The sequence below is a fragment of the Ursus maritimus genome, unplaced genomic scaffold (assembly GCF_017311325.1).
Source record: "Ursus maritimus isolate PB19 unplaced genomic scaffold, ASM1731132v1 scaffold_31, whole genome shotgun sequence".
Lineage (NCBI taxonomy): Eukaryota > Metazoa > Chordata > Mammalia > Carnivora > Ursidae > Ursus > Ursus maritimus.
Genome location: NW_024425675.1, coordinates 10,423,610 through 10,437,668, shown reverse-complemented (window position 1 = coordinate 10,437,668; position 14,059 = coordinate 10,423,610). Strand labels below are relative to the sequence as shown.

At 43.5% G+C, this 14,059-nt stretch overlaps 1 protein-coding gene across 4 annotated transcripts in view; it reads right to left on the bottom strand.

The window, feature by feature from the left end:
- Positions 1 to 175: 175 nt before the first annotated feature.
- LOC103680150 (amyloid beta precursor protein binding family B member 1 interacting protein) overlaps positions 176 to 14,059 on the bottom strand; it is a 103,185-nt gene continuing 89,301 nt past the window's right edge. For all 4 annotated transcript variants that reach the window (XM_040645305.1, XM_040645307.1, XM_040645304.1 and 1 more), the window contains 4 exons: positions 12,096 to 12,194; positions 11,405 to 11,519; positions 3,513 to 3,616; positions 176 to 1,015 (listed from right to left, as the gene is read on the bottom strand). In XM_040645305.1, coding sequence (XP_040501239.1) covers positions 512 to 1,015; positions 3,513 to 3,616; positions 11,405 to 11,519; positions 12,096 to 12,194 — 822 coding nt within the window. In that variant the 3' untranslated portion in view covers positions 176 to 511. The remainder of the gene's footprint in view (positions 1,016 to 3,512; positions 3,617 to 11,404; positions 11,520 to 12,095; positions 12,195 to 14,059) is intronic.

The window sequence follows — 14,059 nt, the reverse complement described above, 5'->3', positions numbered from 1 at the left end:
ATTTTTCATAAAAGTCTGAAGGTCATGGGGGTGGAGATGGAAAATATCTCGAAGATTAACAACACTTTAGAAGGGCCCACGACTTTCAAAGCTATTTTAAAAGGTCAAGTGTATTATAACATGGTGTCGATATCACAATAGATTTATATACACTGATATTTTTAGAAATACCATCTTCAAGAAAAAAATTAACTTTTATTAATGTGATGCTTCTGAACATAATAAAATAAAAGAACATAAAACATTTTAGTTATCTTGAAAGGAAAGATGAATTCACGTAAGTGGAGACGCAGGAAAGATATGTACATTTATGCAGATACTCTAACTTCTGTGTTAGGTTAATGGTTATGAATGTATTTGAGCTACGGTGAAACGTTTTACATCATTTCTAGTCTGAATATGTCAATATTTTATCGAAAATCAACAAGATGTCACGAAAATTAAGTAGTAAAAACGCACTTGAGGTTAGAAATGCTTATGCCCATCACAAGAAGCTATTTCTCCGTTTCCCTTAGGACATGTTGCCTCTTTTCTTTTGCAAAGCTTTCATGAGGTCGGACATGAAATCTTGCTCTCCGCTGCCTCCCCCGCTGGGCGGTCCTGGATTCTCTTTTCTCTTTGGGGGAACTGGAGCTCTTTTAACGCCAGCGGGGGGCGGCTTCGCGGCCTCGGGTGCAGGTGGGGGCGGGGGAGGGGGCGGTAACGGAGACCCCGCAGCCCCTGCAAACGACGGCGGTGGGGGAGGAACGAAGTCCGGGGGCGCGTCGTTAAAATCGGGGGGCGGCGGAGGCAGGTCTTCGTCATCCAGGGGCGGCGGTGGCGGGGGTGGCGGCAGGGAGTCGTCGGGCGGGGCAGGGAAGCCGCCGCTCAGGCCCTTGGCCCTGGGGACTGTCGCCGGGCTGCCGCAGACGTCCGAAGAGCGTCGCACGGGAGGGGGCGGTGGCAGGCTGGACTTGGGAAGCTGAGGGGCCCTGGGCGCTCCTGGGTGGTGGTTACCAAGGACTGGCCTCTTGTCCTTCAACAGAGCAATCAGAGCATGATATTTCCATTGAAAGGTGAGGTCTGCCTCCCGAGGGGTGGGGGAGCCTCCCTTCCTCAGGCCCTGGGACTACAGGTGGTTCATGAGCTCCCTTTGTTCTGCGTGAGGAGAATGACTCCAGATGGCCCTTAACGTTATTACCGATAATAACATGATTTAACGCTAATCTGTGTCTTCAGTAAATGGAATACGAGGTGTTTATTGTATTTAGACTTTAGATGTATCACCTTCCAACCACCTTGGAGAGGACTTACCCATGGCATTGAAAGAGCTTTAGTGATACAGAGTTGAGCTAGTTACCGGGTTACTTCAGTCTTTACCCACCCTAAGCTCAGCCTAAAGAAACTCAAAATGGCAGCAGAATGGCTCTCCTGGAATTCCCACACATGCCTTGGTTCCCAAGACAAGCCAACACCGCAGGTCCCAGGCATATGCAGCCTTAACATTTTTCTAGTCTCAGCCCAACTGGTTGTGAAGCTTCGTTGTCAGGAGCACGTGTCTGTTAAGATTATTTTGCTTCTGTATCGTACCTCCGGTGGCGGAGAGGTGATTAAGAAGTTTCCCCAGACCTTCCCCAAATCTCCTGGCTTAGAGGTCCTCCTTTGATTAGTACAAGGAAGAGGGAGGGGAAAAATGAAACAAAGAGTTCTCTCTAGGCTATCGGTAACCTTCGTACAAGTCTGGGCACAAAGAATAACTCTCCTCGCAAAGAACTGTTCTGCCTTCTCTTGTGTGCGTGATTGCTGGCGTGCTGAGAACAGAGATGCCTTTCCCCAGGACTGTGGGCTGGCAAGGAGAAGCCAATGACAAGCTTTTCTCCTTCTGGAGTGACAACTTCAAGGGGGGTGGAGGGTGGACCAAGAATCCACACACCTGGTCCACAGTCTTAGATTTACCTTTTCTTAACCGTGTGAGTGTCAGCTGGCTAATCAGGGATAGAACGAGCATCGCAGGCTTTGTTGTTATCCATGCTTCAAGGTTATGATGGTATCAAATGAGCTAAATGTGCGGCTGGGTTCTATAGAGTAAAATCATGCTGCCCGTGCTACTACTGGTGGAAAACAGAACACCAGACTTGGCCAAAGGCTAAGAGAGGCACAGTCCTTTTTCTGCCAACAGTGGAATACATAATAATAGTAAATTACATTTATACAATGCAACTTCTACAGGAATTTCAGGCAGCTTAGCTGAAACCCTCTGTTTTAGTTCTAGTTATCATTGCAATTTACAATTTATCAGGCTTCCATTTTTTTCCTTTTGCTTAACAACCTTTTACCACTGACGATTAAATTTAGAAGTTATGTTTGTTTGTTTGTTTTCCTACAAAGTGCCTTATGATTTTCTATTTTATTTAGTTTATTTGCTTGGCATGATAAGCTAGTTGACTAGTGATGTCCTTAAAAAAAATTCTGAAAAGGAAGTTTGGGAATTGATGTTCACACAAAACGAAGTGATTTCTATTTTGGGATCCTTTTGTTGTTTTCAGCATTTTCGAGTGTTTCTTTTCAGTTGGCATTACAGGAACCATAGAAATAATTAGAGCTGAAGGTACAGTGCCTGATGTCAGACTCGAGAAGCTCATGAGAATATTAGAGAAACACAACTTTTAATGCTCGACAACAGTTTTCCAAAATTATAACAATTTAAATAAATACAAGATTTAATTGTTCCCACCACTGGCTGATGGACAAAATGAAAGGGGGGAATAAAGTGAAAAATAAGGGAAGGTAAAATTTTTCATGGCTGTTTGAATCACATGTGGAAGATATTCAACAGAATAGTCTGTTGAGATGTTACCAATTAAACTAGTAACTAGATTACAACTTTAAGCTACAGTTTTCAGATTAAATAAATCATTAATCTTCTCTACTGAAAAAAAAAGTTATGGAGGATGTTATATCAATTTGGCTATGATTTTAAAATGTGTTTTCTTCTCCATCACTCTGAGGATATATGTAGAATGTTAACAGAAAAATATAAAATGCATATTTTCTAATAGAACATTTTTAGTAGTCTTCTAATCTGGTTTTGGGGCTTAGCTAGCATTTACTATAGGGCTTCTAACTGGATGCTCTAATTTATTCAGAAAAAGATAAGTAAAAATCCCAAGGGCTTAAAACTCAGGGTCCACTTTCAGAATGCTAAAACCACTTGCTTAAACCAAGAAGGTCCCTTCAGCCAAAATCAATGTAGCTGAATTAAAAATATTTACCAGGCATCAGTATTCAAAAAAAATTCTTACATTTTTCTGGAGCAATGTGTTAACAGTTGGCTTTAACTTTTCATTCTAGCCTGTATAACTCTAAGTTGAAAAAGAAAAGGTAATTATCTAAATGAAATTATAGTGACTTCTCAGTTGCTGGAACTAGATTTTCTCTTTTTAGAGGAACAGTTATTGGACACTGCTAATGGTTTAGTATATGGGCTTACCGGAGACAGGCTGAGAAGGATGCCAGTTACTCTGTGGCCTTACCTGAGTTGTTTCTGCATGCCTCTGGGCTTCTTCGAGAACAGCACTTACAGAATGTGCAGCCTGGGGAATCTGACCATTGGCCTGGGTGGTGCCTGTTTTAAGTCCTGAGAAGGGGGAAGAAAGAAAAGAAGGGTGGGTAGGGCATAGTCAACATTCTTGCAAGTTCATCTAAAAACATACAGTAGTTTCTATATTTCCAAAGCAAAAGACAAGGAGTCATAGGTACATAGGCCTTAACAGAAAGTCTGAGGTTCTATGGCAGTACTTCATGGGATTCAGCAAAGGTTCGGAAAAGTGAATGCTTTATATAGGCTACGACATCTGAATTAACTAGGGGCCTAGAGCATAGTATGTTCTGCTTTCAAAAGACTTTGTTTGTTTGTTTTTGTTTAGAGAGGAAGAGTAGGGAGGGAGGGGCAGAGAGAGAATCTTAAGCAGGCTCTACACCCAGCCCAGAGCTCTACACCAGGCTTGATCTAAAAAACCCTGAGATCATGACCTGAGCCAGAATCAAAAGTCGGACACTTATGGGGCGCCTGGGTGGCTCAGTCGTTAAGCGTCTGCCTTGGCTCAGGGTGTGATCCCAGAGTCCTGGGATCGATCCAAGCATTGGACTCCCTGTTCCTATGGGAAGCCTGCTTCTCCCTCTCCCACTCCCCTTGCTTGTGTTCCCTCTCTTGCTGGCTGTCTCTCTGTCAAATGAATAAATAAAATCTTAAAAAAAAAAAAAAGTCAGACACTTAACTGATTGAGCTACCCAGGTGCCCCTCAAAAGCTTTTTGATAAGTGGAGACTATACTTTGAAAAAATGTTTAAAAAATTCCTGTTGTTGAAGATTTTTCTGAAACGTATGTTTCTAGTTTCATACTGTGCTGTGTACAGGAACAACTTTCGAACATTATTTCTCAACAAAACGTACTATGGGCCCAAAAATAATAGACAGAGGGGACTGAGCAACATGTGCAGACCCTTGAGATACCCTGGAATAGATTTTCTTCCAGAAAGTTCTGATAAGCACTTATTTTATTTTCCTGCCTTTTAATTTACCGTTTGTCACAAAAGTGAGACTAACTGAGGTTTCACAGTTTTGAGGGAATCTGTTAGGTTTCTTCAGATGTATGTGGATCTCTGTTGCTCCTTAGAGAACATCCTGGAAAGAATGGCCATCTCTCCACACATGAAAGCCATTTCTCCAATGACCGAACTTCCACCTGGCCCACGATGACAAGAGGTCTTCTCACTGAGTGAACTCAGAGACTAAGCTATGCTTCGTGCCAGCAGTTCTGTCAAATATTTATGACATGACCGCTTGCTTGCTTCTTCAAATATTTTCCCAATAGTTTGAGAAACCCATTCATCTACATAACAACTCAAAGAAGGCTGTTTAGAAGTTGAGATTGGGAAGAAGGGAGTGTTTGATGAGGAATAGGATATTAACAGGGCTTCAAAGTATCTCTCCACAAATTATTAAATACCAGATGAAAAATCTGTACAGGAGAGAAATCAGACAACACATTAACCAAGTGGTCAAAATGAATGTTTTCAATGAGGGGCAAACAGACATCGTATGCCTCCGATCGTGATACCCTGAGGAGGACACGCAGCCCTCGTGCAGGATTCCCTCCAAAAATGCACTACCTGAAACGAATCATAAGGAAACATCAGACACATCCAAACTGAGGAGTGTTCTGTAAAATAAATGACCCTTATTCTTAAAAAACTGTTAATGTCCTGATAGAGAAAGGCTGGGGGAACGTTCCAGACGAAAGGGAACTAAGGAGCCATGGTAAGTAAATGCTATACACCATCCTCGGGGGGACCTGTGCCAGGAAACACGCTGCTAGCGCAGGCACCACTGACACAACTGGGAAAACTGGAACACGACTGTGCTTTCGATAATATTAATATTACATTTCCTAGATTTGATAACTGTACCACAGTTGGTAAGAGAATAGCCTTGATTTTAGGAACCACGAAGGGAAGACGGAGGGGTAGTCAGTCTACTCTCAAGTGGTTTGGAAAAAACATGTGTGTGGATCACATATAGAGAAGTGGGAGTCTGAGAGAGAAATGATAAGGCCAATAGGACAAACACTCACTACTGGTGATCTGGGGAAAGGGTTCCTTGTACTATTCTTGCACCTTTTCTGCGTGTTTGAAACGACTTCAGAATAAAAAAGATATTTGTGTTGATTTGTGCAGGTGAAATATCGGAACAGGCTATAACCATTTTCTCTACTGCCAGTTTTTTATTATAAAATCCACATTCCTCATTTGGCAAGGACAGCCATCTCTGTTCTGAGCGGACCTTGGCTTGCCCTCCTCAGCACCCCACGCAGCGCTGCCAGGACATACTGATGTGCCCCGTAAATGTGCATTTCTCTAGCTCTAAGGCTTATTAAACGTCTCTAATTAGCCATAGCTTTGCTCTGGAGGTCAGGAAGCAACAGGTCTAAACATCTCAAAGCCCTAGGATGTTTATACTTAAGATTTTCTTACATGTATTCAAATCCTTTCTTTATATATAAACACCTTTGTACAAAGCGAACAGAAACTGAAGCTGAATCCTGAAGACCATTGGGGGAAATTCCTCTGAAGGGCACAAATTGTAGTTTGTTTTTGCTTCTTTTGTCTAAACACATACACAGGCTGATTTCTCACCCACACCGTGTGTGTTTTTATGTTAACTAGGATGTCCTGGTCTTTAATCTGTCTGTGAGAACAAACAAATAATAATATCCTGAATGCTCCAAGCTGCTGTCTTCCCATGTACCGGGAAATCCAATCGTTTCCGTGGGCTCTCTGCCCCATCCTGGGACAACCCATGGGTACCCACATAACCCATAAATTCTGTAGGTGCTCCTGACTTGGGATCTAGGTTGTCTGGGCTCACTGTATTAACAGTCCCAGCCATCAAGTAGCAATATAGTCTCTCCCACTGTCTCTTTAGCAGTTCTCAGACGAATTAGGGGTTGGAAGTTGATTAAACAAATATGAGCCCCAAATGCTTTACAGGACTCAAGTGTATTCTGAAAAGAGGACCAAACCCCACGCCCCTCATTCTTAACTCACATGGTTTGTGAAAGGCCAATCCTCCCACTTGACCTGGCAAGTCAGAGGGTAGCAACCTCTCGGGCACAGTGAGATTGTTAGGAATGGGCACAAAACAGAGCCCTCCCAGAGCTTTTTCAGAGATGGGGCATTCTATTTGCACTAATATTTCTAGCTGTGCGAAAAACATAAGCCTAGAGAATCACTGGCTGCCACCTTATGGGGATAGTGCCTAAGAAAGAAACCGTATCTTGATGACATCACTTACACACCTGGATCCTGCTGTGCCTGAAAGCAACTTACCCTGGACCTCCTAAGTTTTGTGCCTTAATAAATCTCCCCCCCCCACTCTTTGTTGCTTAAAACAAACTGAGTTGGATTTCTGTCAACTGCCAAGTGAAGAGTCCTGACTAAAAACAGTTGCTAAAGTCAAATTGATTTAATAAGTGCTAAAAAAATCCCGTCTATGGCTCTTCTCTAATGTGAAAAAGAAAAAAGCTGTCATTTACCAAGAAAAAATTACTTGTTAAGCACTTTGGATACAGAACAATGCCTCCCTGTTTTTTCAGTTGGGAAAACATAGCAGAAACACCTTATGATTTCCTTCAATGTCCAGAGGAGAAAACAGTTCTAAACTAATCAAACAGGTTATTAATTATGACTGGCTTATAAAGGACAATTCATTGTAGACCTGAGGATAGGAAGGAATTAGCCTCATGAAAGAAAAAATATCACAGAGGGAACAGCATCTGAAGCCCTTAAGAAAAGAAGGTGTTTGGGGCTTTGAAGAACTAGGAAAAACAAGTGGCCCACTAGCCGGGAACAGGAAGACACAGGTGGGGAAAGAGGCAGCAGAGCTGGGCAAGGCTCCTATTATGCAGGCTTGGTTGGCCTTGCTAAGGATTTGGGACTTTGTCCAAGGGCAGTGGGAAGCTTCTGAAATGTTACCCGTAGGGGAGAAATCACATTTACATTTAGAAAGGTGACTCAGGGAGGGAGAGAAGTCCGCAAATGTAGGGAGTTGAGCTCGTACACCACCACCATCACTAGAGGCCAAGTGAAAGATCATGGCAGCTTGGGTTTGATGGGAACGGAGATAAATACACCTGTACAAATTTGACCAATATTTAGAAGGTAGAATCAACAGGATTTGGGGGTGATTGGATTTGGGCATGAGTGAGCTTTTCTTGCATGTGTCCTGCATGAGCAACTGGGCAGATGATGATTCTTATTTACAGAAACTTGAGAACAACAATGGAAGAGCAGGTCTGGAGGGTAAGATGATGAGTCAGTATTACAGATATTGAGTCTGATGTATCCAAGTGGAGCCACTGAGCAGACAGTTGGATACATGGTTTTGGAGGTCAACAGAGAAGTCTGGGTTGGATTTATATATTTGTGGGTGATCAGCACACAGATGGTGCCGGGAGCAGATTTAGACCACTTAGAGAGACAGTATAACATGAGAACAGGATTAGGATTGACTGGGTTGTGGGCAATGTAAGGTGGCATAGGGAGGGAGGTTAGAAAAGAGTGAGCAGAGAAGTTGAGGGTGGGATGGAAGATTCGGAGCGTGTGGTATTTGGAAAGCCAATAGACGAGACTGTTTCAGGGAGGAGTGGTCAATCGTGTTGATGCTGCTGAAACATCAGATAAGAAGACGGGTTTATAATACCTGCATTTAGTAACACGGAGGCCACTGGTGGGATTGGCAAGAGCCTTCTCCATGGGGTATTAGAGGCAGAAGCTTGCCTGAAATGGGTGGAAGAGTGAGTGAGGGTAGAAAAGTGGAGGCAGCATATGTGGTCCACCCTTTAGAATAGTTTGGTTGTTGGGGGGGCAGTAGCTATAGGGAGATGTGGAGTCATAGGAGGGTTTTAAAACTTACTTGCTTGAAGAAGGGAGCAGTGTTGATGAGAAGGACCCAGTAGAGCAGAAGAGGATGGTATAATAAAGCATCTGTCCAGTCTTTGTCCTGGGTTCCTGGCACAGAACTTTTAAAACCCTTGGTGTTTCCCAGGTGATTGGAATGTCTTTGCTATTCAATGAACTCCTAGGATCACATCTGAGTTTATGCTGACAAGATGGCTTGGGATGTGGGTTGGCTATCAGGAACACTAACAGGTGATTAGAGGGTTGGGGGCTTTGAGCTAACCCAACCTCGGTGGAGGCACTGAAATCAATCATGTGGTCAAGGAGAGGACAAAGCAGCTCTGCAGGCAGGACCCTCCTAGACCTCACTCTGTGTGTCTTTTTATTTGGCTGCTCCTGATATGTATCATTTATAATAAAATTATAATAATAAGGATAGCACTTTCCTGAGTTCTGTGAGTTATTCTAGTGAACTGCTGAAGCTGAAGGGGTAGTGGGAACCTCTAAAATTATAGCCAGTAGGTCAGAAGTATGGCTGGCAACTGAAGAAGGCAGCCTTGTTGGGAATGGTGCCCTTGGCCTGTGGGGTCTGAGCTAACTCCAGTGGTGGGCATCAGAGTGATACTGCAGTGATACTGGTGTTGGAGTAGGGAACCAGAGCACGCATGGAAGGACTGGCCCTTGTTGGGAGGTGACATAATGGATGCAGGCTAGGATGGGTGCCGATGCAGGGAAGTTGTTGGGTTTGGTGGTGGGAAGTCAAAAGAGTTCCCATTTGATAGTTCCATTTTCTCTGCTGAGAGTGAAGGATTTGGAGTTTGGAAGTCTGAGGAGAATGAAGAACATTGAGACCGTGAGAAAACTAGGAATTACATTGACAGGAATAGGTTTTCTCAACCTTACTGACATCTGGGACTGGAAAATTTTTTGTTGTGTGGGGGGGCTGTCCTGTGCATTTTAGAACAGGGAGCATCCCTAGCCTCTACCCTTTAGATGTCATAAACATTTCCCCCAAGGCGTGACAACCAAAATTGTTTCTAGACATTGCCAAATCTTCCCTAGGGGGCAAGGTCACCCTTGGCTGAGAACTGCTAGTCTAGAGAACTGAAGTAAGATCAATAGGCAGTATTAAAGGCCCAGTTGTGGGTGATGTCCCGAGCTCTGTGGTGACCAACCTCCATTCTAAAGCTACCAAGGGGTCCACCATGAGTCACCTCAGGAAATTCCTTGGGCTCTTGAGGCTATGTCAGGAACTGAGGCCAAAGACCAGATATATTTCTTACTGAACCACAGAGACAGTTTGTGATCCGAATGATTTGAACGAACAGCTGATGTCAAAGATGATCCTCTGAGCACCTGACTGGATATGGCTCTTCCTGGCCGCTGACCACAAAACCCCAACTTCCTGACCGATACCTCACTCAGCCAGAGCCAGGCTAAGAAACCTGTCTGGGTAACAAGATGATTGTCAGTATACAATACACAAGTTGCTTCATTCTGGGAAATGGCTGATACGCCAATGCTTGCGAAAAATAACTAGAATCATTAGCTGGTAAGAAACAGAGCTATCTGCTAAAGCAAGTGATCCCAATTTCAGAGAAAAATGCTCAGAAGAAAACATTCTTTGGAAAGGAAACTCATCTTAGTGTTCCCTTGAATCAAAGGACTTAGAGCCTTATAGGCTCACCTGCAGTGAGTAAGACCTGAGGCCACAGGATCTGCCTCAGAAATAACTCAGGAGCCTTTACTGGAAAAGAGGCCGTGCGCCTGGGGGAGATGGTCTCAGGATGCCTCATCCCGAACAGTGACTCCATTTTAAGAAGGGGAAACTTGACAGCCAAGAACTCCAAGTGGTGTTTCACTCCCAAGCTGAAGACTGATAGAATTAGGAAACCCAACTCCCAACCAACCTCAGCAACCCTTTATTTAGTAACTCAATAAATATTTACTATCTGCCAGACTTGGAAACTCTGGGAACACAATGTGCAACGTGGTGAAGTGGTCCTTTGTTCTTTGGAGACTTAGAGTCCAGTGGAGAAAACAGGCACCAAACACGATCATGAATACATAAAATAACTACAAATCGTGGTTAAGTGCTTTGCAGAAAACAGTTTTATTCGGCATAAACACTTCCAGAAACTCACTGTACACAGAGCAGCCAGACTGGACACATCTAATGAAAATATCTTTAAATGTGGGGTCAAATCTGCTGTATTGTACCTTCTACACTTTCAAGCTGCTTTTACCCTTTGAGCTGCAAAGAACATATATACTGGCCTTTGATATGACCATTCTCTAACACTGAAGGACAACGACCAGAACTTTCCTGATGTAAATGGTTCCTTTTCTTTCAACCATTATTTATCATAAAGACAATGTGTTTGAATTACAGCTCAGCCACAGAGAAGGCACTAGACACTTATCCCAGCTTCAGAACTTCCTCAGCTGTAGAGTGTGGATAATAATCTATACTTCGCAGGGATGGTGTAAGAACCAGAAATAGTCTATGTAAAATGATGCCTGTACCCACTTCCTCTCTCAATGTTGTGTCCTCCTCAAAAACACAAACAAGAAGCTGTTATGTTACCACAGAAGGTGATGTCCAGGGTTGGGTACGAGGCTCTGGCCATGATACCATGAGGCAAAACAGCAGGGAATGATCTCGTCCTTTGTGTGGGCTGTCTACTGGGTGCTAACGGAGCTTTGAACAAATGTCGCCTTGATACTCTGATGAGACATGGTACTTGACCAGCTCACCCTACACCGGTGATCGTTCTCTAATCCACAAGCATATCATGAGAAAAGTGGTTGAAGCCTTGCTAAGAATCACTTCTAAAGAAATAGATACAGGTGTGTGTGTGTGGAGATCTTGAGCCAACAAAGTTCCATTTTTATAAAACGTGTTGGCTAAGTCTGCACATGAACTCTGAGCTTTGAGCAAGCATGAGGATTTCCTCTTTGCACCGTACCTGTAGAGGATGGGGCTGGCGGAGCCGCGTTGACAGTGCCCAGGTTTGACCACCGGGAGGCGAGCCCGGCCCTCTCCATAGCTCGCTGATAGTTATCATAGAGAGTCTTTCCGTACTGGGGAGAGAACACAAAAGAACCAAGAAAGAAATCCATTTATCCCAAATTCTGCACCCAATTGCCATATACATATTGAGGAAAAAAAGTACTTTATAACTACTTTTTACTTCTTTCCTGAGTTGTTTTTAAAGTATATTTCAATAAAAAATCCCTAGATTGTTTTCTCATGTTAAGTGATTTTCCAGAAAAGCAGAGTCACTTAATACTTTTACCTAGATGTTAGAGGAGGGCTTTTGCCACCCAGTTCTGATTACGTAGGTCTTCACGTAAATCTACCACAGGTTATGTGTTGTGTTTCTTAATTACATACTACATATGCAAAGCTCTCCACGAGTAAATAAAGATCTGAGAAGTCTCATGGGAGAGTAAACCCTTGATTCTCAGGTCGTTGGAGAGGTCATGTTTCTATCACTCTCACCTATTAAAAAAACCCTGTGGGCAAGTAAGTAAGACAGCACCTGAAGCACCGACCCATCAGGATGGGTAAGCCATTTCCAAGTAGCACAGAGACTGCACCCAGGTCAGGACGCTGGCACGCAGCTCAAGACAGGGTGGGTCCAAATGCTCTCTCACCTTGGCAATCCTTATTCCCATGACCCATTGGTTTAGGGTTCTTGCGTCGTCACAGCAGAGATATTTGATATACTGGGACTCCTTCTGAATTTGGGGATGCTAGAAAAAAGTAATTTCAAAGACCATTTATAAACTCTTTATTTATTAACATCTTTCAATTTTTTTTTAACTTAATAATGTATGTGATTTCCTGAGATGGTGGAAAATTGCTGGTAGCAATTTTAGGATTAGGAATAGGAGCACTTTTATTTTTTTATGTTTATTTTATTATTTTAAAAATATTTTATTTATTTAATTTTGAGAGGTAGAGAGAAAGAGTTGAGGGGCAGAGGGAGGGGGAGAGAGAATCTCAAGCAGACACCCCACTACCTGCTCCCTGCTAAAAGTGGAGCCCAACGCAGGGCTCGACCTCATGAGGAACAGGGGTACTTTTAAATGGACTAAATTTTGAAAGGATTTAAGAAACCTGTGACATGATTTATCATAAGCATTTCTTACTATATGATCAATAATAATTTTCTCTTCTGCTTTTTTACCCTTTGAAAGCCTTCACATACACCATGTCTCCTTTCCCACTAGAAATCCGAATTGTGTCTCCATTTGTCAGATAAGAGACCTTACCTGATGTAATTCTTATGTCACAGAATTAATGCTCCGTGACTCCCAGTCAGACCCAGGGGTATTTCTGTTACCAGGAATTCAGGGTTTTACCTATTCTTAATTGTCTTCTCCTACCCAAACTGGCCATTTTGGCCTCTGGAGGGATGGCCCAGAGAAGGAATATTCTGTCTATTCTCATGTGGCAATGGCTTGAGGTGCTGCACTAGGATCCGGGCCTTCCAGGATCTCACAGTCAGAGAGAGCAGGGATACCGGCAGGCATGAAGAGGAGAGAGAGACACCGGTCCCTGGTCATCAGATCGTCCTGGGCCCCTCTTTTTTAATCCTCATTGCCCTTGTAATTTCTGTTGTGTGTGTCTGTCTCCAATAGACTGTGTGCTCCGTGAGGGTGGGGACCATGTTTGTCATTCAGTGCTGAAGACCCGCAGGGCTTAGCACTAGCCTGGCGCACGATCTGTATTCTGGTACAGAGGTGTAAATACTTGTTGAAGAAAATAAACAAGAGCAACATTTTTGTTCAGCCAGAAGTCTTATGGCTACAAGGTGAGGGGCAGGCAACAAAATCTAGATTCTAAGTGCCACGTGAATTTTCATGGGTCGTTATCATTTTTTTAAAAAAGATTTATTTATTTCTTTGAGAGAGAGCACACATAAGTGGGGGGAAGGGCAGAGGGAGAGGGAGAGAAAGGCAGAGCAGCAGACTCCCGGCTGAGTGTGGAGCCCCAGGCGGGGTTCCATCCCAGGATCCTGAGATCATGACCTGAGCTGAAAACAAGGGTCGGAGGCTTAACTGCCTGAGACACCCAGGCACTCTGGGTCATGATCATTTTTAATAAGTTTTATTATATAGAAAAATAATCACAACCATAACCATTGTGTGTTCATGTGTGTGTGTGTAAGACCAACTCTTCTGTCTGCACCTCTCAGAGGAGTTTGGTAATCCTGACAGAATGGGGACAAACTGGTAGTAAAATGGAATGCCAAGAGAGTGGGAAGCTGTCTTCTGGGGCAGCTGTCAGTTCCTCTCTTAGAGTATCACACAGACCTCTCCCCTTCACTTTTGCTTTTGGCTTCGTCACTGACGGTCAAGGAAATGGCTATTTTCAAAGCTGATCTAAGTCAAAGGCATTGTGCCTCTGAACGTCAGTTTGAATCTGAGAAGAGGCATCTGGACTAGTCACCCTGCTGATCTTTCCCACAACTCAGTGGCACTGCTGTCATTGCCCAGAAAGGATAAGACCCCTACAGACTCTAAGAGCTTGATGAGAGGTTAGTAAGTTTTGGTTTTACAAATGAGAAAACTGAGGCCCCGAGAAGTTACCGTATATTTTTTATGCCATCGTC